The sequence below is a fragment of the Macrobrachium rosenbergii genome, chromosome 35, assembly GCF_040412425.1.
Source record: "Macrobrachium rosenbergii isolate ZJJX-2024 chromosome 35, ASM4041242v1, whole genome shotgun sequence".
NCBI classification, from domain to species: Eukaryota; Metazoa; Arthropoda; class Malacostraca; order Decapoda; family Palaemonidae; genus Macrobrachium; species Macrobrachium rosenbergii.
Window position 1 is genome coordinate 6,425,633 of NC_089775.1, and position 25,105 is coordinate 6,450,737.

Genomic DNA, 25,105 nt, shown 5'->3' on the forward strand with positions numbered 1-25,105 from the left:
ATAATAGTCAGGTCGACGTACAACTGCGCTGAGAGAGAGAGAGAGAGAGAGAGAGAGAGAGAGAGAGAGAGAGAGAGAGAGAGAGAGAGAGAGAGAGAGACTGAGAAATTGGAGTTTCCGAACCAAACGTGTAACCCTTGGCCCACTCCCCTCGGTAGAATTTCCCCCTCGAAAGGGATAAACTTTTGAGAAGATCGCTTTTAACTTCAGCCTCAGAACTTCAAAGAGGACGTCCGCCCTGTCGCCCATTTTAAAAAGAGGCGATATATTTTTTTTTCTCTCTCTCTCTCTCTCTCTTCCTCTTCTTCCTCATATTCCATCTCCTTCTGATGTAGATTACACATGTGAATGTGCTGCGGCAGAAAAGCGAAAAGCTCTCACACAATCTTCCCATGTGGCGTCGCATAGACAACTTCTTGTCTCCAGAAGTTGTCGACATTTTGCTCAGTTGCACAGTTCTTTGGTTAATGGATTATTATTATTATTATTATTATTATTATTATTATTATTATTATTATTATTATTATTATTCAGCCGGTTTGTTTGATGTTAAGTAAAAGGTTATGTGAGGAATTTAGCAAAAACTCTACCAAAGCGGGACCTTTTCATTGGCAACATGTGGTCAGATTTTGGGAGAGATAGAAATGTGAATTTTTTCGGGAGAGGAGACCCTTTGTTGGGGTGGATGGCCCAGCCTTGATGGAGGTTTGGGGTCTCTGAATGCTTCTGTTGTTATATTATTATTATTATTATTATTATTATTATTATTATTATTATTATTATTATTATTATTATTATTATTATTAAATTTTGTTCTTATTGAGCTTTATTGATTTTGAATTCTAACATTGTAAATACAAAAAGAGACCAAAATCAATCCCGTGGAGGGGAAACGACTTGCGCTCGTTACCTAAACATTCCTATCGTGCCCGTGTCGTCTAAAGTAGTGATTAAGGTACCTGGTGGTTCGTCGACTGTTGTGGATCACAGCCATGATTTCAAAGGGTATGTGGTTATCACTCCCATCCCAAATCACTTGCTGACAAAAGGTCTCTTCGAAGACAAGAGCTGTTGGGGCTAGTCAGCAACTGGATGGGTGACCATCAGGAAAAGCCAGATGCCCCAATAGTGAAAGCAGGATATATATTTACGTTTGTTTGTGTGTGTGTAAATAAAGTGTCTCTATATTTATGTATGAAGTGATAATGAACAGCCAATGCTAATTCCGTGTACTGTGGTATAATGCTTAACACTGCGGTATACTAGGGCCTTATGAGGCCCCGGTTCAGCAAAGTTTAGTGACAGCAATGAATCTCCCGTTGCAAATGTTGCAGAGGTCTCTCTCTCTCTCTCTCTCTCTCTCTCTCTCTCTCTCTCTCTCTCTCTCTCAAACACCTTCACCTATCTTTCTCTTCCTGGTTTATTCGCGTATGCCTCTCTCTCTCTCTCTCTCTCTCTCTCTCTCTCTCTCTCTCTCTCTCTCTCTCTCTCTCTCTCTCACCCAACCCAATTTGAAACCGGGCCAATAACATTACTGGAGATAATCTCTCAGAGGAACTAAGATACAGAACTCCTCTTTCAACTTTAATAAGCCCAAAGGAAAGGCAGCAGGAATTAAATTCCTCGACACTCAAAGGAAACGCTAATAGTTCATTTACGCCGATTAAATTCTCTATTTTAATGTGGACGCCACCAGGAACGTTAATACGTACAGACACACAGCCCCACACACACACGCACACATTACACATACATACATACATACATACATACCAAGATCCATAGAAGATATTTAAATGAATACATTATATTTTATATATACATATATGTATATGTATGTATGTATGTATATATGTATGTATATATATATATATATATATATATATATATATATATATATATATATATATATATATATATATATATATATATATATATGGATTCATTTAGAATCCACTGGTAACTTAATAATTCTTAATAACCAAAATGAAATGTTAATTTTCAGTGACCTAGTAATGATCCACAAATCTTCACTAGGGGTACTTCCCAGGGCAGAAATTCACTAGGCACTTTCTAGGGGGGTATGCTGCTAATTATGGGGCATTTCCCCCCAACCAGAGGTCCCCGAACCTTGACTTGGGCACTTCTTAAGTCAGCAAAGTCGAGATTAGGCCTCTTAAGAAAGAGACTGACAAGATATATATATATATATATATATATATATATATATATATATATATATATATATATATATATATATATATATATATATATATATATATATATATATATATATATATTTCTTAATAACCACAATGCCTTCTTAACTTCTCTATTTCTCCAGACTCTGGAAACGCCTGTCACTACTAAGCTTAGATCCAAATGAAGGGAGAAATGAAGATATTCTGATGACAGGTCCAGAATCGATCACACGCATTATCTTTAAACTAAACTAAAACATTATTATTATTATTATTATTATTATTATTATTATTAATTCTGAGCCGAATTCCGCAACAAATCAGGAATGTTTTAGACAGGTTTCCCTTCTCAAGGAAATTCAAGGTCTTCCTGGCTAGGAGAGAGAGAGAGAGAGAGAGAGAGAGAGAGAGGGTTATACGGTACTACCGTTCCCCCTCCCACCCCTATCTTTCCCTCCTCCCTCTCCCCCACCCCCCTCTCTCCAATGACGTTGGCTATCGATTATAATATCTTGCAGTCCATACGGCACCACGTACATGCAAGCAGTGTTGCTGTTTCTTTGTGCTTTGCATTTATTATTAAAATACGCACCGCACAGGCGCTCACGCACGCACACACACACACACACACATATATATATATACATAGATACATACATACATACATACACGCACGCAATCAATCGCGTGAAGTGACGCACAGTTTTATGCATACAATAGCCGACTGCATTTGCGCGTGAGGCCATATACCCGACACCGTTTTAAACCGCGGGGATTCCTCAGTAATCCCGGGGGCCATCTACTGAGTTCCAACTGGCACTCAACCTCAAATGGGTTTTAGTCCGATTACGAAAGATTCCGGTGACAGATAGCTTTTGTTGTTGACAATAGTGACAACATGGCCTCGTCCGGTGGAGAGGCATTTTGATTTTGTGCCGTCATATATATATATATATATATATATATATATATATATATATATATATATATATATATATATATATATATATATATATATATATATATATATATATATATATATATATATATATTTATGTTGAATATATAATATATGTACATATATATTATATATGCACACACATATATAAATATATATATATGACGTGTGTGTTTAATTATTATTATCACGCAGGATTTAAACTCACTGTGTGACTGCCGAGGCACTAAGCATCCTATTTTCAATACGATTTAGGGATGAAACTGCTTGCCCTACGACCTTCGCCTCACTGACGACCAACCGGACTTCACTAACTACTCAGTGCTAGATTGGCAGTGTAGGACAATCTGGCAGGATAGTGGGATGATGAGGAATCCTCCTCCATCCGCCATTCATGTGTTTCCTGTGGTTTATCTTCCACCAATCTCCACCTTTTTTATCCAAGTAGTTCTGGGCGATGAAAAAAAATCACTGGTTCTGTATCACGATCAGTTACTGCTGCAGTGTGGGGTCTGCGGCGGGAGGCTGAAATCAACATTACTTGGAAGCTTGAATTTCAAATCAGTGGCCCCTTTGGTGAGCTTGTTCCGTGTGAATAGGTTTCATCTACTGGAATAATAATAATAATAATAATCTACACTAAATTTGTACAACAATGCCTGTACTTACTAACCTAACCTAACTCTTCTTCTTCCTTCGACCTTATTAGTCCCAGTGCACAGCAGAGTGGCATTGCAATACGAGACACTGTTACAGTACAGTACCAGTCTGTTCTTCCACACGATAAAGCCTCCTCATTGCTGTAACAGCTCCTATTATTAACTTTAATCCGACGAAGGCCATGACGAACGATTCCCTCGCGTGTCGATCAGGCCAATTTCCTTTTCCTCGGTATTCTCAGGAGGAGGAGGAGGAGGAGGAGGAGGAGGAGGAGGAGGAGGAGGAGGAGGAGGAGGGACTTTGTGGACTTTGGGCGGTTATCAGGGCGTGGTCGAAGATTACGCCCGAGTACTGCGAGGGCGTGCTTTCCTCTGTGGGTCAGATTGCAGTGGACTGACGGGAAAATAGACAGACTGGGAGGAATTGCCGATGGGGAATAGAGAGAGAAAGTAGCACTGTGTGAGAGAGAGAGAGAGAGAGAGAGAGAGAGAGAGAGAGAGAGAGAGAGAGAGAGAGAGAGAGGAGGTTCTGTCATTGGCTGTATGGTCTACTGAAGTTGATTCGTGTTTAAACAAGTACAAAAACACACACACGACTATATATATATATATATATATATATATATATATATATATATATATATATATATATATATATATATATATATAAACGCTTGTTCACGTTAACTTAGCTTTGAATAAACAGTAATGTTAATGACGACAGTCTTTGGACAAAAGTCCAGGTAATGTAAAACCACGAATATCAGAGACCAATCAAAGGAAGACTTCCCTCCAATAAATTCCACAATGGGCCCTTTCTTTGATATGCGACGCCACATGAGAAGATTGTGTGAGAGCTTTACACTTTTCTGCCGCAGCACATTCACATGTGTAATCTACATCAGAAGAGATGAAATATGAAGAAGAGAGAGAGAGAGAGAATAAAAATATATCGCCTCTTTTTAAAATGGGCGACAGGGCGGACGTCCTCTTTGAAGTTCTGAGGCTGAAGTTAAAAGCGATCTTCTCAAAAGTTTATCCTTTCGAGAAATTCTACCGAGGGGGGGTGGGGACCTCTCTCTCTCTCTCTCTCTCTCTCTCTCTCTCTCTCTCTCTCTCTCTCTCAAATTTCGTGGCAGTTTTATCTTCTTCCAAGTCCCTATCTCGTAGTTACTCTGTAGCACACTCGGCTCACTAGCGAGAGGTCCCTGGATCAATCTATATTGAATGTCTTGACCTGTTTAGTTAATTATGTACGTGATATTCAGTTGGCTATGGTGGATCGCAGCTGGGTTGAACAAGGAACCTCCTCTCAAATTACTGTTGAGAATTTGAAGGCTTACATCATTTGAAGTCACCTCTCCAGAATGAGGAATAGAATACACATACATCTATCTATCTATCTATCTATCTATCTATCTATCTATCTATCTATCTATCTATCTATCTATATATATATATATATATATATATATATATATATATATATATATATATATATCCAGAATCTTATTCTCAGGAGATTGTGCTAGAAATATCAGAACGCAGATTTATAGAAGTTGTTGTCCAAATCAGGGCGCCGTTCGAGCCTTCCAAAACGGTTTTCAAAATATGTAATTTTAACTTTTGAATTGTACACCAAATATGGTACTCATGAGCTCAGTGATGCCTGCGATACTGGAAACAAGGACAAATTACTAATCCTAACCTGAATGCAGGTTAGAAAGCTTAGTGGCAACAATATATTTTCCCTGAACACAACTTTTTTCTTTTCGTAGGAATCAGATGAATGAAGGAAGGCTTTTGAAATGCCAGTATGCTTTAGTTCTGGGCCTCATCATTCTTCTCATAAAGTTTGAAGACATTTGGTACAGCAGTTGACAAAATATCACTTGCGCAACATTTTTGATGACCCCGTGGGTCCCAGTATCCTCGTACATTTTTAGTTTTCTGTAAAAGAAAACTATTGTGCCGGCTTTGTCTGTCCGTCCACCCTCATATCTGAAAAACCACTGAGACTAGAGGGCTGCAAATTGGTATGTTGATCATTCGTCCTCAAGTCATCAAACATACCAAATTGCAGCCCTCTAGCCTCAGTAGTTTTTATGTTATTTGAGGTTAAAGTTAGCCATGATCGTGCGTTTGGCACTGCTATTTGTGCTAACAACACAGTTCACCACCGGAACTTGGGTGAAAGTTTTATGGTCCGCGACAAAAGTTTCATGGGCCGTGGCTGAGATTTCATACAGTATTATATGCTGTACAGAAAACTCGACTGCGCCGAAGGAAACTTCGGTGCATATTTTACTTGTTTATTTCAGTACTGACAATGAAGTTGTCTTAACAGCAATTAAAGGATCATTCTCTATTAAAATCATTATCAAAAACGGGTTTGCTGTAGTGGAATAAATTCATATTTTAGCTTAATAAGCCAATTTGTACCACTTGCAACAACCTTCCTCTCTCTCTCTCTCTTCCTCTCTCACTCACTCACAAACACACACACACACACACAAACACACTCACATACGTTAAGGCCCTCCCCATCTCCAAATACCTCCGAGATTTCAGCTCCAACAAAGGAGATCCGGAGGCATTAACTCAACCATCAGTGTAAATAAGGCCCGGTAGAACTGAGTAGTACTCTTCACTCCCCGTTTTCTTTGCGAGGAAAGAAAACGGATATGTCGCTTCGTGGTGCTGGCCACAGCTACGAGCGTCGTCAATCAAGAATCGTTTATCGATTTTTGGAGATTTTTTTTAACGTTTTTTGCTATTAAACAAGTAAAAAATCGAGTTTTCTGTTCAGCGTATAATGCTGTACGAAACTCTCAGCCACGCAGACGTACGATCATGGCTAACTTTAATCTAAAGTAAAATAAAAACTACTGAGGAGGCTAGAGGGCTGCAATTTGGTATGCTTGATGACTGGAGGGTGGATGATCAACATACCAATTTGCAGCCCTCTAGCCTCAGTAGCTTTTAAGATCTGAGGGCGGACAGAAAAGATGTGGACAAAGGAATTTGAAGAATTCCTAAGCCTTGATAAAGAAATCCTATAAAAATGTTTCTGTTAGAGGCCGCTAGGACGTATGTTTACTTTAGACTGTTATTTGTCTAAAATGATTAAATCATTTAAGTACAGTTCATATATAAAGAAATATATAAACATACATAAACATATGTTTATGTATACATACAAAATATGCTTACATGTAAATATAGATACATACATATACATATATATATATATATATATATATATATATATATATATATATATATATATATATATATTTATTTTAATAAAATTTCATTTTCATTAATTGTTCACACCTACGAACATTACATTTTATGGAAAATTGTTCAACAAGATGTCTACTTTATAGAAACAATTACTGTTTGTCACGATGTTGTACTTATTGTCTATTTTTGCAATTATTAAGTGTCATCTGCAGAATCTGTTATTATTATTATTATTATATTATTATTATTATTATTATTATTATTATTATTATTATTATTATTATTTATTATTATTACATAGTTTTATTATTATTATTATTTATTATTTTATATTAATATTATCCTTATCATTACTGTGATTATTATTATTATTATTATTATTATTATTATTATTATTATTAGTTATTATTATTATTATTAATATTATTATTATATTTCTTCTGTAACGTTTATTATTATTATCATATTTCTACATTTATTATTATTATATTAATATCTTTATCATTAAGGTGATTATTATTATTATTATTATTATTATTATTATTATTATTATTATTATTATTATTATTATTATTATTACCTGCTGTTAATCATAATAATGATTAATGCTTAATTTGACACCTAAAGATACTTGACTGACAATCTGAAGATAGCACCTGCTGAGTCACACCATATATATATATATATATATATATATATATATATATATATATATATATATATATATATATATATATATATATATATGCATGTCTCATCCATTGTAGGTTAGCTCTACTTGAATTACTTTTTGAAGAAGAAGAAGAAGAAGAAGAAGAGGAGGAGGAGGAGGAGGAGGAGGAGGAGGAGGAGGAGGAGGAGAAGGAGGAGGAGGAGGAGCATAGAGGGAGTGAATCCCCCTCGGCCTCATGCCCTTTAATGCAAAGATGATTATGTTGATCGATGCTGATGTTTTTCCCTGAGAGAGAGAGAGAGAGAGAGAGAGAGAGAGAGAGAGAGAGAGAGAGAGAGAGAGAGAGAGAGAGAGAGAGACTGGGTGTGCGTATGACAAAATCGATTCAAACGGTTTCATATTAAACAGGTTCTTCATGTGATGTGTCAGAGAGAGAGAGAGAGAGAGAGAGAGAGAGAGAGAGAGAGAGAGAGAGAGAGATTCGAATATAAAAACAGAGAGAAAGGAAGGAGGCAGAGAAAAGCCAAAACCAAACAAACGAATAAATAAAGAAAGAAAGAATAAAATAAAATAAATAAATAAAAACCAGGACTCAGCAAAATCCCTCTTTTCAGAAAATTGGGCAAATGGCAGCTGACTCCACTAAGTCTGCTCAAAGTGTCTGGCTGCTTGCTTGCTGTTGCTGTTGCTGTTGCTTTTGCTTTTGCTTGCCTGCGAAGTTTTATGCCTTCCTTTCCTTCTTTTCGTTCTCTCTCTCTCTTTCTCTCTCTCTCTCTCTCTCTCTCTATTTCTCTCTTTGTTGCTTCTCTTAACGTAATGTGTGAGTTGCAACCTGTTTGAATTTGCTTTGAGACCTGATGGGTTTTGTGTTTGTTCCTTATAATAATAATAATAATAAAATCCGAGTGGATCTAATCTTATTTGTCGACAGTTGGGGAGACATGACACAGCCACCCACCCCCTGCAAACCGGTTGTCCGCCCCGGGTGGACGCTGGGTAGGTAGTTGAGCGGGAGGGTAGGGGAGGCATCCACCTTCCTCCTGCAAATCTGTTTGTCAGCCACAGATGGGGGCAGGGTAGGTAAGGGATCGAGAGGGTAGGGGTGACCTACCTCCTCCCTCCTCCTGCAAACCTGTTTTCCACCCCGGATTCCAGCGCTCGTAGAGCGTGCTAACAAGCTCGTAATAGTAATAATATTTAATAATAATAATAATGGCTTCCTAGTGAGGTTGCAAGCCCAACGCCTTTTCTCGACACCAGCCAATCTTAGTACCCATTTACACCCTGGTTAGGTTGCTAGCCCATTTACAGCTAACATTAATGACTAGTACCCCTTCTCATCTGGGTCAACTGGTCAACAACAGGTCAGAATCGAACAACCCCTTTTCAGCTGGGTCAACTGGTCAGCAGCAGGCCAGGATCGAACAAAGGACCTCAAAAATGAGAGCCTAGTAACCCACCACTTATCTATGGTAACCAACACACACTCACTGCAAGGCCCAACTTTCACCTGCTGAATCACGGATGAACTTCCAAGCATATTACTTCATATAGATTCAGAGAGAGTGAACTACTTTTATGCACTGCACCACTCACCTCTCTGCCTCTGCATTTTCAGTCTCTCTGGAGACCTAATCTAATTTTCCCTAATCATCTCTTTGTTCCTCACACCACTGGACTGTGGAACAGCCTCCCAGAGGGTGTCGTGCAGTTGGAACTTCAGGAGTTTAAGCTTAACCCTCGTCTTTGGTAGTCGTATTTTTAGCTTTCTTTGAAAGAAAACTATTATAGAGATGGCTGTTTGTCTGTCCGTCCTCACTTTTTCTGTCCGCCCTCAGATCTTAAAAACTACTGAGGCCAGAGGGATGCAAATTGGCATGTTGATCATCCACCCTCCAAACATCAAACACGCCAAATTGCAGCCCTCTAGCCTGAGTAGTTTTATTTCATTCAAGGTTAAAGTTAGCTATAGGTGCCAACACCACAGGCCACTCTTTTCTAATCTTTAATATTGACATCTCTGAAGCATTTCCATGTCATTACATATTCAGCAGCTTTAGAGGTCATCCTTTTTGTGCATATCCAGCATCAATAAATACATCCCTCTGTTTCTTTGAATATTCAGCATCTCTAAAAACCCCCATCTATTTCTTTGCATATTCAGCACCTCTAAAAACACTCTTCTATTTCCTTGCATACTCAGCACCCCTGGAGGCCACTGGAAACACGCCTCACCCCGAAAGTCCCTGGCAGTCCCTGGCAGCTCCTGCCCCAGACACTCGGGGCTGTTTGATGCCAAAGGGGACTCTCTGTTGCATGAGGCTGTTAACGAAGGATATCTTATAGACATTATAGTTGAAATGACTTCAAAGAGGAGAGCAATTTGGAACAAAGGGCAGAGAGAGGCCTTCCCAAAGGACATGGCCTGGTAGATTTAAGATGAGAGAGAGAGAGAGAGAGAGAGAGAGAGAGAGTATGTATATGGCAAACTCGCACCAAATGGTTCAATTGTAAACAGGTTATTTATGTGATGTGTCTGAGAGAGAGAGAGAGAGAGAGAGAGAGAGAGAGAGAGAGAGAGAGAGAGAGAGAAGAGGAATAAAAATGGGGAAAAGGAAAGAAATAAGAAAAACTGACGGAAAAATAAAAATTTTCGTCGACTCATTTATTCATGTACGTAGTCTGTGTTTGTCAGAGAGAGAGAGAGAGAGAGAGAGAGAGAGAGAGAGAGAGAGAGAGAGAGAGAGAGAGAGACCGTCAACAGCACGGGGATTCCGAGGTCGCATTTCGCCTAATGAGGGAAAACACTGAGAACATCAAAACACGGGCGTGTGACTGCAAGCAGAAACGACCTTCCTGTCAACAATAGCAAGCGACGCTGTTTTTTTTTCTTCATTAACGTCGAATTTGTGTAGATGCGACGCCAGATAAACTGATGTAAAGGGGCCATTGATATCGAAGGGAGGAGAATGCAGCAACAGTGTTTATATCGTGTTTTCCTTTGAAAGGATTTTGGGATTTAGATGGAAATAATTAAGAATTAAGGGAGTGTTTTATTATATATAATAATCGTCTCTGTTCATTTCTGATACCAACAGTGGTTCTCAACCTGGGGGAAATTTCAGAGTTCCAGGGGGGAATTTTGACCATAGACTGGCAGGCTCAAACTGGCTCCAGGACCACACAAAACCCAGTGTGCATCGGTCCGCACTACTGAGAGGTCCCGCTGACCATTCTCTCAGCTAGCTTGTGAGTTTGTGTTAGTATTTTGTTGCATATTATTTGGAAAGCACCTATTCAGGCAGACAGTTTTGGAAGGGGGGGGTTAGGGGTGAATGACATTCTGGCATATGGTGAAAGGTCAGCTTAATAAAAAACAAGTAAAAAAGGCAATGAAGTTTCTTCGGCACAATCAGGTTTTCCGTACAGCGTATAATGCTGTAAGGAACTCTCAGTCACAGCCCATGAAACTTTCATACACAGCCCAGTGGTGGCCTGTGTTATTGGTGCCAGGTGTACGATTATAGCTAATTTTAAAGTTAAATAAAATAAAAACTACTGAGGAGGCTAGAGGGCTGCAACTTGCTATGTTTGATGACTGGAGGGTGGATGATCAACATACCAATTTGCAGCCCTCTAGCCTCAGTGGTTTCTAAGATCTGAAGGCGGACAGAAAAAGTGCGGATGGACAGACAAATAGTGCATATGGGTCTGCCCCCATACATTCTCTCCTGCTGCTTTTCACTTTCACCCACTACTTCCACACAAAATTCCTGCTCCCATCACCCACAGAGTCACTACACAAATGGGTCTGCCCCTACTGTCGTGCAATAACGTGGACAGCATCAGCAGAATCGCCAAGACAGTTTGTTCTGAAATGTGGGATGAAAATTACAGCTCGGCAGCATTAAAGAAGTTGGACAGCTAAGTTGGAAGGGCTCGGACGGGATACGAGAAGTGAAAGGCAGAGAGCTTTGCAGAGGACTGAATAGTCTACAGTGCACCGCAAAATACGCCCTGAAAGCGATATTTCCCGACGAGGGACCCATCAAGTGGTGTTCATCTACTCTCCTGACTGAGAGAGAGAGAGAGAGAGAGAGAGAGAGAGAGAGAGAGAGAGAGAGAGAGTCAGCCCCGAATCCCCTTGTTCCAACGTAACACTCCCCTAACAGCAAGATCTACGAGTATTAGTGCAAGAGAAGGGAAAAATACGTATTTCATCGTGGGCAAAACCATTTTCTTTCGATGGGCAGAATCCAGTGAGACAGTCGACTCTATGCCCTTTCCATGCCCAGGGTAGAGGAAGGCGAGAATAAGCGGGAGGATGGGAATTCTATAGCTAGGAAGAGGGAGAGAAACAACTGGTTTCCTCAGCAAATGTGGCCTTTATCGAAGATGTTTACATTATAAGATGATTGCTTAGAAAGCACGTACAGAATGCCATGGAATCTTCTGAGGATTATGGCTGAGGTTTCTCTCTCTCTCTCTCTCTCTCTCTCTCTCTCTCTCTCTCTCTCTCTCTCTCTCTTCAATGTCTCTTAGTTAGGAGAGATAAACGACAGAAGACTTCCCAATTTCCCACCGCACGGAATCACGAGAGACTCACCAGCGTTCTGTCAAACCCTCCAACCTTTCCGTTGCTCTTTCTCGTGCCGGGACAATCGTCCAGATTTTTCCGCGGAGCTTCTCCGTTTGAGGGGAAACATTTCCCCTTTGCAGCGCCAACTATTCTTCCCTAGCGCCATCTTTTCGGGCCTCTATCACCAGCCATTTTTCAGGCGTGTTTTATCAACCTTATTTTGTTTTGCCGCGGGAATGGAAGCCTCGGCTGAAGAAGAAGAAGAAGAAGAAGAAGAAGATCGAAGCGCTCGCCAGTGTTGACATGGCAGTGGTGGCGTGTGGATGTGTCGCCCCGCGCTCCGGATCCGTCGACGATTCTTTCGTTCACTTTGCAATGATCACAACAGTTCAAAATTAGCGTCATGATGTGAATACTTACAAAAGTGCTTCGTCCACAGTAATCATCAGTTTTTCTTTAGCTCCCTCGCCGAGGCCAGGCTCTGAGGAGGCACAGATTTGCAGTGCATACGCGCGAAGGAGGAAGTTCTTGCGAGGGATCTTTTGCGTGCGTTATTTCAGTGGGTCCTGCGTTATTTATCGTCCCACGTTCCTATTCGTTCATCCTGGCGCCCATAAGGATCAAGTTCGTCTCACCGCCCAGTCCGAAAGTGAAGCCAGGTAGCGGCACTCTCCTTCAAGCAATGTTGGCTTCTTCCTTATAGATATAGAATGGTGTGGTATTAGATGAAAACAACTATAGCTTACTGTAATTGTATTTCAGGGTGTGAATTTTTATCAGTTTGATTTAGCCTTGAATTGCACTTACTGAGAGAGAGAGAGAGAGAGAGAGAGAGAGAGAGAGAGAGAGAGAGAGAGAGAGAGAGAGAGAGAGAGAGAGAGATTACTTTATCTAATACCATACTATATTTGTGTTACACGACCAAATACAAATTTTTATTTACCATTTTAATATATATAGTTCCGAATTGCATTCAGAGAGAGAGAGAGAGAGAGAGAGAGAGAGAGACAGAGAGAGAGAGAGAGAGAGAGAGAGAGAGATTACTTTATCTAATACCATACTATATTTGTGTTACACGACCAAATACAAATTTTTATTTACCATTTTTATATATATAGTTCCGAATTGCATTCGCAGAGAGAGAGAGAGAGAGAGAGAGAGAGAGAGAGAGAGAGAGAGAGAGAGAGAGAGAGAGAGAGAGAGAGATTACTTTATCTAATACCATACTATATTTGTGTTACATGACCAAATACAAATTTTTATTTACCATTTTTATATATATAGTCTGAATTGCATTCAGAGAGAGAGAGAGAGAGAGAGAGAGAGAGAGAGAGAGAGAGAGAGAGAGAGAGAGAGAGAGAGAGATTACTTTATCTAATACCATACTATATTTGTGTTACACGACCAAATACAAATTTTTATTTACCATTTTTATATATATAGTTCTGAATTGCATTCTGCAGAGAGAGAGAGAGAGAGAGAGAGAGAGAGAGAGAGAGAGAGAGAGAGAGAGAGAGAGATTACTTTATCTAATACCATACTATATTTGTGTTACACGACCAAATACAAATTTTTATTTACCATTTTATATATATAGTTCCAATTGCATTCTGCAGAGAGAGAGAGAGAGAGAGAGAGAGAGAGAGAGAGAGAGAGAGAGAGAGAGAGAGAGAGAGAGAGAGAGAGATTACTTTATCTAATACCATACTATATTTGTGTTACACGACCAGATATAAATTTTTATTTACCATTTTCATATAGCTCCGAATTGCATTCACAGAGAGAGAGAGAGAGAGAGAGAGAGAGAGAGAGAGAGAGAGAGAGAGAATAGAATATAGAATTTAGGACAAAGTTCAAGCGTTAGGACCTACGCTAAGGTCACTTCAGCGCTGAAAGGGAAACTATAGCAAAAGAGAGAGAATATGAACGGGGTTACAGTAAAAGGAATGAAAGGGGTTGTAGCAGGTAGGGGGCCATGGAAGGGACGCTGCAAAGAACCTTAAGTAATGCCTACAGTGCTCCGCGTGAGGTGCACTGACTTCATAAATAAAAAATGCTTTTATATTCCAGGCATTTTTGGGAATAGAATCCTGGACTGAATTTAACACTTTACAATGAAGCATCTTGTAAACATATTAGGAAGGACTCCTTGAAATAGTTATCAATATCTATATAAACCTCAATTTACATACATACACATGTACATACATACTGACATACATACATACATTTAAGTACAAACACAGGTGTGTATTTATCTCTTATATATATACACACACACACACACACACACACACACACACACACACACATATATATATATATATATATATATATATATATATATATATATATATATATATATATATATATATAACAGATATGAGTTGGAGAGGTTGAACAACGAGATAAAGAGTTCCAGAGAATTAGAGAGAGGTTGCAGAGGAAGACTGAACAAAGAGAATATGAACGGAGGTACAGTAAAAGACTAAAAAGAGGGTGCAGCTAGGGCCCGAAGGAACGCTGCAAACATCCTTTCCTAATGCCCACAGTGCTCCATGCGAGGGCTACTGACGGCAGTTACCACCACCTACGGGAGCTGCCACCCCAGGGCACTTATAACTCTGGGTACACGCTAAGACATTATTTGTTGGGGTGAATATCTTAACCACCACACTACGAATTCCACCTATAGCGTACACACGCACACACACACACACACACACATATATATATACTGTATATATATATATATACATATATACTGTGTGTACAAAGAACAGATGAGAAATGTGGAGATAGGAAGAAGAGATAAAAATGCGAAATGGTTCGGTCATGTGGAGAGACTGGGTGATGGTAGGCTAATGAAAATATTGTAAGGTGAAAGCAGGAGAGGAAGACATTCAAGGGTTGGAAAGATTGGGTGAAAGGCCCAGGAAGCATGAGAGTGCATGCTAGATGGGAGGAACGGCGCAGTAAGTGTACGAGGGCTTGACATACTGCTTATGAGGATTTCCTGAAGATGTTAGAAAGTGGCTAATTGCTATATTAGATAGTTAAAGTGGTCGTGTTGTTTCCCTGTCTAGGGCCACCATCTGTTAAGACCACAATTATATACATATATATAATATATACATATATATATATATACATATACATGTATATAATCCTTCCTTTGGCACGGTCCCTTACACTGTTCCAGACATAACCCCACTCTCAGTATGGAAACTTTCATTTCTTATTTTATTATTTATATCAAGTTGATTTTACGCAGTCTTTTCAGTTCTTCTTATTACTCTCTTTCTTCAATGCCATAATTTCCTACCATCAGTCTGATGACTTCCATAATATGGATAAGAGGAAGGACAGGCGTTCTGGATTCAATCCAGAACCTTTGCATTCCCTCTTATGCATATTGCGAGCATCGGACAGCACTGAAGAAAAGTGATGATAATTATAACAACAGGTAAAAAAATGCGCCGAAGTTTCTTCAGCGCAATCGAGTTTTCTGCACAGTATATAATGCTGTATGAAACTCTCAGCCCCTGCCCATGAAACTTTCACCCACGGGCCGGTGTCGTTGGCACCTATAGCGCCGCCAGACGCACGATCATGGCTAACTTTAACCTTGAATAAAATCAAAACTTCTAAGGCTAGAGGGTTGCAATTTGGTATGTTTGATGACTGGGGGGCGGTTAATCAGTATACCAATTTGCAGCCCTCTTGCCCAGGTGGTTTATGAGATTTAAGGGCGGACAGACAAATAGCCATCTCTATAATAACCCTCTTTTACAGAGAACTAAAACTGAAGACTTTAAATCTTGAAGAAAAAACAGGAGATTAAAAATATCTCGAGTCAATCATCAGATTCCGAATGCACCTGAGAGTTGGTTGCTTTGTGTCGTCGAAGGGTCGAAAAGGGATCACACTGTGCACTGTAGGCATTGCTTAAGGTCCCTAGTTACTACAGCCCCTTTCATTCCTTTTACTGTACCTCCATTCATATTCTCTTTCATCCTTACTTTCATTAACCCTCTCCCAAATTGTTTCACAGTGCGACTGCTTTGAGGTTTTACTCCTGTTACGACCTGAAAGAGTTTTTACTCAGTTTTCCTTTCAGCGCTGAGTGACCTCATAGATCCCAGGGCTTCGCCTCTGGTCTCAATTTTATATTCCGATCCGATATATATATATATATATATATATATATATATATATATATATATATATATATATATATATATATATATATATATATACCATCTCAAAATAGTTCAGTGCTTTTGCTTTCCTCAGTCAACAATTCCACGAGGATTATTTTAAAAGCCATGGTGCTTGAATTCATTCTAAAAATACGGAGAATCTTAGAGCTAGTCCTGCATCTCTTCGGCCTTAGTCAGTGGGAGTCCAGTGTTGCTGAAACGTGGAAATTTTGATGCACAAGATGATCGCGCGCAGATGTGGGGCCATCATTTTACGGTCTGCCACACCAAGCGTGGAAAAAATTTCCACACTCTTTTAAAGGGTTTATTGTGATCAGATATATTAGTTTCTTATATTATATGCTTCACTGACCTATATTCTTGGTCATTTGCATGAAGCACCAGACGTCGATTGGGCGGTGTCTTGACTGACATGTCGAATACAGTGACAGCTTTAGGTTTCCATCTAATTAAGGTAACTTAAACCTATTTAAAATCGTTTTAATAAATCTAAAAAGTGATTGTGACTAACTTGAGAAGGGAAGTTTACAGGAAACGATCTTTAGACTGCGAAGGAAAACATATATCATTTTATATACATTAGATTTTACCAACGGTTGAGTGAATTTAAAACTTAGGCGAGCGTGGACGTCAGTGGTGTGGAAATGTGGTAACACTGAGTGGGACTGATACATGGTTCCTCTTGCCCACTGCACTCCACTGTCCTTTCCTCCCCCCATGTGACGATAATTATTATGCTCACTGATTTGCCTATTGTTGGGTAGTGTCTGGTTTAGCTTGAAGTCTCTCTCTCTCTCTCTCTCTCTCTCTCTCTCTCTCTCTCTCTCTCTCTCTCTCTCTCTCTCTCTCTCTCTTTGAACCCTTGCCCACTGGGTGTATTGTGGACTGCATGATCTTGCCAAGGCCAAAGCGTATTCAGCAAGAAGCTTGCTCGATGTTTTTCGTTTTTTGTTTGAAACTATTCTGGCTTAAGCTACGAGGAGCCTTTAAGAGCGATTTTTAGTTCCCTGTGCGCTTTAGCCACACTTCCTGTTTTGGCCTTCTGTAAAAAATGGTGGAAAATGGTCCACTGGTCTTTGTGTCGCTTCAGGCGTCTTTGCATAGCTGAGGATGGCGTGACCACCATAGCATGGTCGGAAAGTTTGAACAGTCCTCTACAGAAACTGGAAATTCATAAAAGTGGGTCACCTATTCCTCCTCTTTTGGATAATGTGGTCAAAAGTGAGTCTGATTTGTAGTATTCTGTAAAAGAAAACTATTATAGAGATGGCGATTTGTCTGTCCGCCCTCAGATCTTAAAATCTGCTGAGGCTAGAGGGCTGCAAATTGGTATGTTGATCATCCACCCCAGTCATCAAAGATACCAAATTGCAGCCCTCTAGCCTCAGTAGTCCTTATTTTATTGAAGGTTAAAGTTAGCCATGATCGTGCGTCTGGCACTGCTATAGGTGCCAACAACACAGGGGGCTTTGGCTGAAAGCTTCATGGGCCGTGGCTGAGAGTCACATACAGCATTATACGCTGTAAAGAAAACCCGACTGCGCCGAAGAAACTTCGGCGCATTTTTTACTTATTTAACGAAACCTGAATCGCTTGCTATCGAAGATTCTCAGTTTCTCCTCGTACCTCATTTTTGGATTCCTTGTCTTCTCTCTCTCTCTCTCTCTCTCTCTCTCTCTCTCTCTCTCTCTCTCTCTCTCTCTCCTACCCAAGACGAACCGTAGTGTCACGTTCCCTCGTTACTTTCCGTTACCATAACCATCTATAGCCGCTGAAATACAAGTTTACATCAACAGGTCATATTTCTTGAGCCTCTCCTCACCCCATACTGTCAACAGAACGAGAATAGAGCAGAATACGGAATTTAGGCCAAAGGCCAAGCGGTGGGACCTATGAGGTCATTCAGCTCCGAAAGGGAAATTGGGAGTAGGAAAGTTTGAGAGGTGTAACAGGAGGAAAACCTCAAAGCACTGTGAATCAATTGTTAGGAGTGGAGAGTAAGAGGGAAGAAAGAGAATATGAACGGAGGTACAGTAAAGGGAACGAAAGGAGAAAAGTCACAGGAAAAAAAGTCACAGAATAAAAGTCACAGGAAAAAAGTCACAACAAGTTATGGTGGCCGGTAATAAAGTCACAGGGAAAAAGTAACCTAACCTAATTATTACTGGCCACAAAATATTAATGATTTTTTTCCTACGACTTTTCTCCTAGCCAAAATTATGACTTTGTGTGACTTTTTTCCTGTGACTTTTCTCCTAGCCAAAATTATGACTTTGTGTGACTTTTTTCCTGTGACTTTTCTCCTAGCCAAAATTGTGACTTTTTTCCTTGTCAAAATTGTGACTTTTTTCTGTAATTTTTTGTCTGTGACTTTCCTCCTGGCCAAAATTGACTTTTTTCCTAGCCAATATTGTGACTTTTTTCTATGACTGTTTTCCCAAGCCAAAATTGCGACTTTTTCCCTAGCCAAAATTATGACTTTTTGTGTGAGTTTTTTTCTGTTACTCTTTTCCTAGCCAAAATTGTGACTTTTTTCTGTAAATTATTTTCTGTGACTTTCCTCCTAGCCAAAATTGTGACTTTTTTCCCTGTGACTTTTTCCTAGCCAATATTGTGACTTTTTTCCTAGCCAAAATTATGACTTTTTGTGTGACTTTTTTTCTGTGACTTTCTTCCTATCCAAAATTGTGACTTTTCTGTAATTTTTTTCTGTGACTTTCCTCCTGGCCAAAATTGTGACATTTTTCCTGTGGCTTTTTTTTTTTCCTAGCCAAAATTGTGACTTTTCTGTTACTTTTTTCCTAGCCAAAATTGTGACTTTTTCCTAGCCAAAATTGTGACTTTTTCTTAGCCAAAATTGTGACTTTTTTCTGTGACTTTTTCCTAGCCAAAATTGTGACTTTTTTCCTAGCCAAAATTGTGACTTTTTTCCTAGCCAAAATTGTGCCTTTTTCTAGCCAAATTTGTGACTTTTTTCCTAGCCAAACTTATTACTTTTTTGTGTGACTTTTTCTTGTGACTTTTCTCCTTGCCAAAATTTTGACTTTTTTGTGTGACTTTTTTCCTAGCTAAAATTGTGATTTTTTTCTGTAATTTTTTTCTGTGACTTTCCTCCTGGCCAAAATTGTGACTTTTTTCCTAGTCAAAATTGTGACTTTTCTGTGACTTTTTTACTAGCCAAAATTGACTTTTTTCTGTGACTCTTTTCCTAGCCAAAATTGTGACTTTTTTCCTAACCAAAATTGTGACTTTTTCTGTGACTTTTTTCTAGCCAAAATTGTGACTTTTTCCTAGCCAAAATTGTGACTTTTTTCCTAGCCAAAATTGTGACTTTTTTCTAGCCAAAATTGTGACTTTTGTCTGTGACTTTTTTCCTAGCCAAAACTTTGACTTTTTTCCTAGCCAAAACTTTGACTTTTTTCCTAGCCAAAATTGTGACTTTTTCCCTGGCCGAAATTGTGACTTTTTTTAGCCAAAATTGTGACTTTTCTCCTAGCCAAAATTGTGACTTTTTCCTAGCCAAAATTGTGACTTTTCCTAGCCAAAACTGACTTTTTCCTAGCCAAAATTGTGATTTTTTCCTAGCCAAAATTGTGACTTTTCTCCTAGCCAAAATTGTGACTTTTCTCTAGCCAAAACTGACTTTTTCCTAGTCTAAATTGTGACTTTTTTCCTAGTCTAAATTGTGACTTTTTTCCTAGTCTAAATTGTGACTTTTTTCCTAGTCTAAATTGTGACTTTTTTCCTAGTCTAAATTGTGACTTTTTTCCTAGTCTAAATTGTGACTTTTTTCCTAGCCAAAATTGTGACTTTTTTCCTAGCCAAAATTGTGACTTTTTTCCTAGCCAAAATTGTGACTTTTTTCCTAGCCAAAATTGTGACTTTTTTCCTAGCCAAAATTGTGACTTTTTTCCTTGCCAAAATTGTGACTTTTTTCCTAGCCAAAATTGTGACTTTTCTCCTGGCCAAAATTGTGACTTTTTTCCTAGCCAAAATTGTGACCTTTTTCCTAACCAAAATTGTGACTTTTTTCCTAACCAAAATTGCGACTTTTTTCCTAGCCAAATTGTGACTTTTTCCTGTGCCTTTTTTCCTAGCCAAAATTGTGACTTTTCGGTGCCTTTTTTCCTAGCCAAAATTGTCACTTTTTTCCTTGCCAAAATTGTCACTTTTTTCCTAGCCCAAATTGTGACTTTTTTTCTTGCCAAAGTTGTGACTTTTAACTGTGACTCTTTTTCCTGTGACTTTATTACCGACCACCCTCAGGTCTGGCGTACATAAAAGCATTATTTCGCGTTCAGTGAAAAGTCAATATGAAGGTGTTCATCAGGAAGAAGTAAGAGGAAGTAAAGGGAAATATACAAAGAAGAGATAACACTTATTAAAATAAAAAAAAGAAATCAATAAACAGATAAAAATGTATCAAAGTGCAGAAGAATAGTATTAAGGTAGTAATACATCGCATCTTAGCTTGAACTCCTTCAGAAGTTCCAATTCCACGACATCCTCAGCAGGGAGGCTGTTCCACAATCCTCCAACGGTGTGAGGAATGGAATTGCCCAGTTCCTCACCCAAACAATTAAGGCAAATGAAGAAACATTCTGGCAAACGACTTCTCAGATGAGGCACAGTGTTAACTTTCCAGGTTTTATGTGTCCCGGGGGAAGCCTCTTATTGTGTTTAGAGGGTTTCACTGCACCTTCAGATAACTGTCTTTTGAGCAGGCCCGGAAGTTTGGGATGGACGTTCTCAATTGTTTTCCTTTTTCCAGTTTTTTGTTTTAGAAATTTGACTTTTTTTTTTTAATGGTGGTTCCGTTTTCCTGGTATATGTTAATTTATTTATTTTTTTCTTTTTTAATGTATTTTTCTTCACTCCCTCTTACTTCTTCCTAATGAACACCTTAATATTCTCTGGAAGCTTCAATTTCAAGTCAGTGGCCCCTTTGGTGGGCTGGTTCCATATGAATAGGTTTCATCTACTGAATAATAATAATAATAATAATAATAATAATAATAATAATAATAATAATATGAAACTGAGTCTTCAGAATCTATATGTAAAAAATCATATTCATAAGTCTGACATTTCATTTCATCTTTATCATTATTCAACTTTCTCGTTCTTGCGGGACCCCCGTGAAATTTGACAGGAAGGTCCCCTAATTATCTGACCCAAATTTCATGTCCCTGACCGGCTATCAAGGCCACGAGGTCACAAGAGTGGCAAAAATCGTCAAAATCTGTGCATGAACATGTTTAAAGATCTAATAATTGAAGACAGTATTTCAAGTCCATTTTCCATACCCGTCAATTTCCCTTGTATCAAGGGGGTTAGTGCCGTCTGCACTGTAGGTAATACCTGACGTTCTTTGCAGCATCCCTTCGACCCCTAGCTGCAACCCCTTTCATTCCTTTTACTGTACCTTTGTTCATATTCTTTTTCTTCCTTCTTGCTATTCACCCTCTCCTAACAATTGTTTCAGAGTGCAACCGCTTTGAGGCTTTCCTCCTGTTACAACTTTCAGATCTCTCTACTCTCAATTTCAGCACTGAATGACCACACAGGTCCCAGTGCTTGGCCTTTGGCCTTTGGCCTAAATTCTGTATTCCATTCCATTCCAATAACGCGTCAGGTTTTACCGGTAAAACCAAAACCGATGCAGAATATCAGAGAGTGATCTGAAAATTTGGTTAACATAACCATGAAACAGTGAAAAATGTAATTTGCTTCAGATGACAAAGGCTGAATTATAAAGCAACGGAATTATTATTATTTCAGTGGATGACGCCTATTCACATGGAACAAGCGCCCCAAAGGGGCCACTGACTTCAAATTCGAGCTTCCAAAAAATGTTGGTTTCAACCTCCCACCGCAGCAGACGCCCCAAACACTGCGGCAGTAACCGGTCATGATACACAGCCAGTGATTTTTCATCGCCCTGGGGGAGACGCGAACCCCCCGCCCTGACATCTCAGTGGCATGCCACTACACTAACCACTGTACCAGATTTGGAAATGCTGTTTCATTTGGGAGAAATTACTTTTTCAGACATCTGGAGCAATCTGAAGAAAGGTGAACTTTGCTGACTGTTGTGGACAATAAAGACAGATCTCTAGTAATTCTCATTATTACTGTTGCTGTTAATGTTAGTAAATATCATGAATTTAACTGTGATTAGAAATTCTCTAGCCTAAATGTTCCAAAACTATGTGGTAGCTTTCAAACACACACACACACACACACACACACACACACACACACACACATATATATATATATATATATATATATATATATATATATATATATATATATATATATATATATATATATATATATCTGCATACATCTGAATCATGACACTGCATAACGTATAGCAAGCATCTTAAATCTTTATTTCAAAGAATAAAACAAATCCCTTCAATCCTGGCTGCCATCATCATCACCCTTTACCAGGAAATTAAAAAAGAAAATAAAATTGCAGAAAAACGCAGCTCAATATAACGACTGCATCAAGTTATTTAAATAAGAGGAAAGCCAATGAATATTCCTCCCCATTATCGTATTTCCTCTTTTGCTCTCAATAAATATATGGGATGTTTGCCCCTTCCACGATGTTTGTGCCGCATAAAGTTTATTTCCATTGTGAGAACTTATCATATTTCGCTTCCACCCTTTTCTGAAAGAGGGGCCGAGATGGAGCCTTCATTATTATTATTATTATTATTATTATTATTATTATTATTATTATTATTATTATTATTATTATTATTATTGGTGCTGTTACCTCTGAGGCGTGGGATTCACAATCATTTTTAATATTTATTATTGCCATTAATATTATTATCATTTTATGAAGCACATGTGAATAAAATGAGTGCATTTTAATCATTTATACAAACAAATGAATGTATATTATGTGTCATAACAACATCTTTCTATGCGACAACAGGAAATCAATAATGAAAATTAGTTACCAGTTTGTATATATATATTTTTTACATATATAAATTTCTGACTCATCTCGGGATCGAACCACCCAAGTCCTTCAATTGAAAGGCACAGGGCGCTGCCAACTGAACCACACAGGTCAATTGAAAAACCTGGGTTCGATCCCGAGTCGAGTCAGAAATTTATTTCTGCCCCACACGTGACTGTGTATTGGTTACATTATATATATATATATATATATATATATATATATATATATATATATATATATATATATATATATATATATATATATATATATATATATATATATATATATATATATATACATATATATACACACATACATATGCATATATATATATATATATATATATATATATATATATATTATATACATTATATATATTTATATATACACACTATATATATGCATTTAACCCTTTCTAGGCTGTGCTGTCCCTTACCCATTTTCTTTTATTTCCTTCCAGGCGTTTTAGGGGCAACTCAACAAAAACACGAACATGGCTCGGCCCCCTCTTCCCCTGCAGTTACCCGGTCCGCTGAGTCGACTCCATCTAAATTTGTGAGTTACATTTTTAATCTGTTTCAAATTATTTCATCTCTTTGGTGAAATGTTTCACACAGAATTTTCTTCTTAACTTCACCTATTTTGTGTCTACCTTCATCTGTTATAATCATTCCCAATTACTTGCTTGAATCAGTCACTTGCATTTTCACCATTTATAGCTACAGGTTCCTTCTTTCAATATACCCTCTTTCAGTTCTTGCAAGCGCTTTAAAACTCTTTCATTAGTTTGCGCTTTCTGTCCACTGCACCTCATGACTTATAAAGCATTTGCAAACATCAACATTTCCACTGTTTACCTTTCTTGTACTTTTTGCATCACTTCATTCATGGAGATATAAAACGCGTAAAAATGCGCCGAAGAAAAGTTTTCTGTATAGCATATAATGCTGTATGAAACTCTCAGCTACGATCAGGCAGCGCTCAGTTGCTCCCCAGATACAGTCAAGTGAAGGTGCGTCGGCGACGCCTCCGGAAAGCGCTGACAGACGCATGATCCATGGCTAATCTTAACCTTAAATAAAATAAAGACTGCTGAGGCTAGAGGGCTGCAATTTGGTATGTTTGATGACTGGAGGGTGGATGATCAACATACCAATTTGCAGCCCTCTAGCCTCAGCAGTTTTGAAGATCTGAGGGCAGACAGAAAAAAGTGCAGACGGAAAGACAAATAGCCATCTCTATAAGAGTTTTCTTTTGCAGAAAACTAAATACCTATTTAAATGTTACACTCCCTTATTTTGACCAACTATTACCTCAAACCAGACTCTCCCATCCACATATCCAAACACTTGGTTTGCTCCCAGAACACAAAACTTCAAACTTCTCTCAACCTTAAAACTTTAACATTGTTTGCCGTGCCACTATGTTGATCCTGGCATGAGATTTTCCTAGTTACAAGAATGCCATCTACAGCTTAGTAGTTTTCTGTAAAAGAGAACTATTATAGAGATGGCTAATTGTCTGTCCGCCCTCAGATCTTAAAAACTACTGAGGCTAGAGGGCTGCAAATTGGTATGTTGA

General features: G+C 38.6%; 1 protein-coding gene across 4 annotated transcripts in view; it reads left to right on the plus strand.

Moving 5' to 3' along the window:
* The window catches only part of LOC136856437 (disabled homolog 2-interacting protein-like), a 142,676-nt gene that overhangs the window by 36,371 nt on the left and 81,200 nt on the right, over nucleotides 1-25,105 (plus strand). For 2 of the 4 annotated variants that reach the window (XM_067134315.1, XM_067134316.1), the window contains exons 1-2: nucleotides 12,611-12,975; nucleotides 23,985-24,079. Coding sequence is in view for 2 of the 4 variants with exons in the window: in XM_067134313.1 (XP_066990414.1) it covers nucleotides 23,985-24,079 (95 nt within the window). In the remaining 2 variants the exon portion in view is untranslated. Of the gene's footprint in view, nucleotides 1-12,610; nucleotides 12,976-23,984; nucleotides 24,080-25,105 lie in introns of those variants that run through there. The other 2 variants (XM_067134313.1, XM_067134314.1) reach the window with 1 other exon arrangement.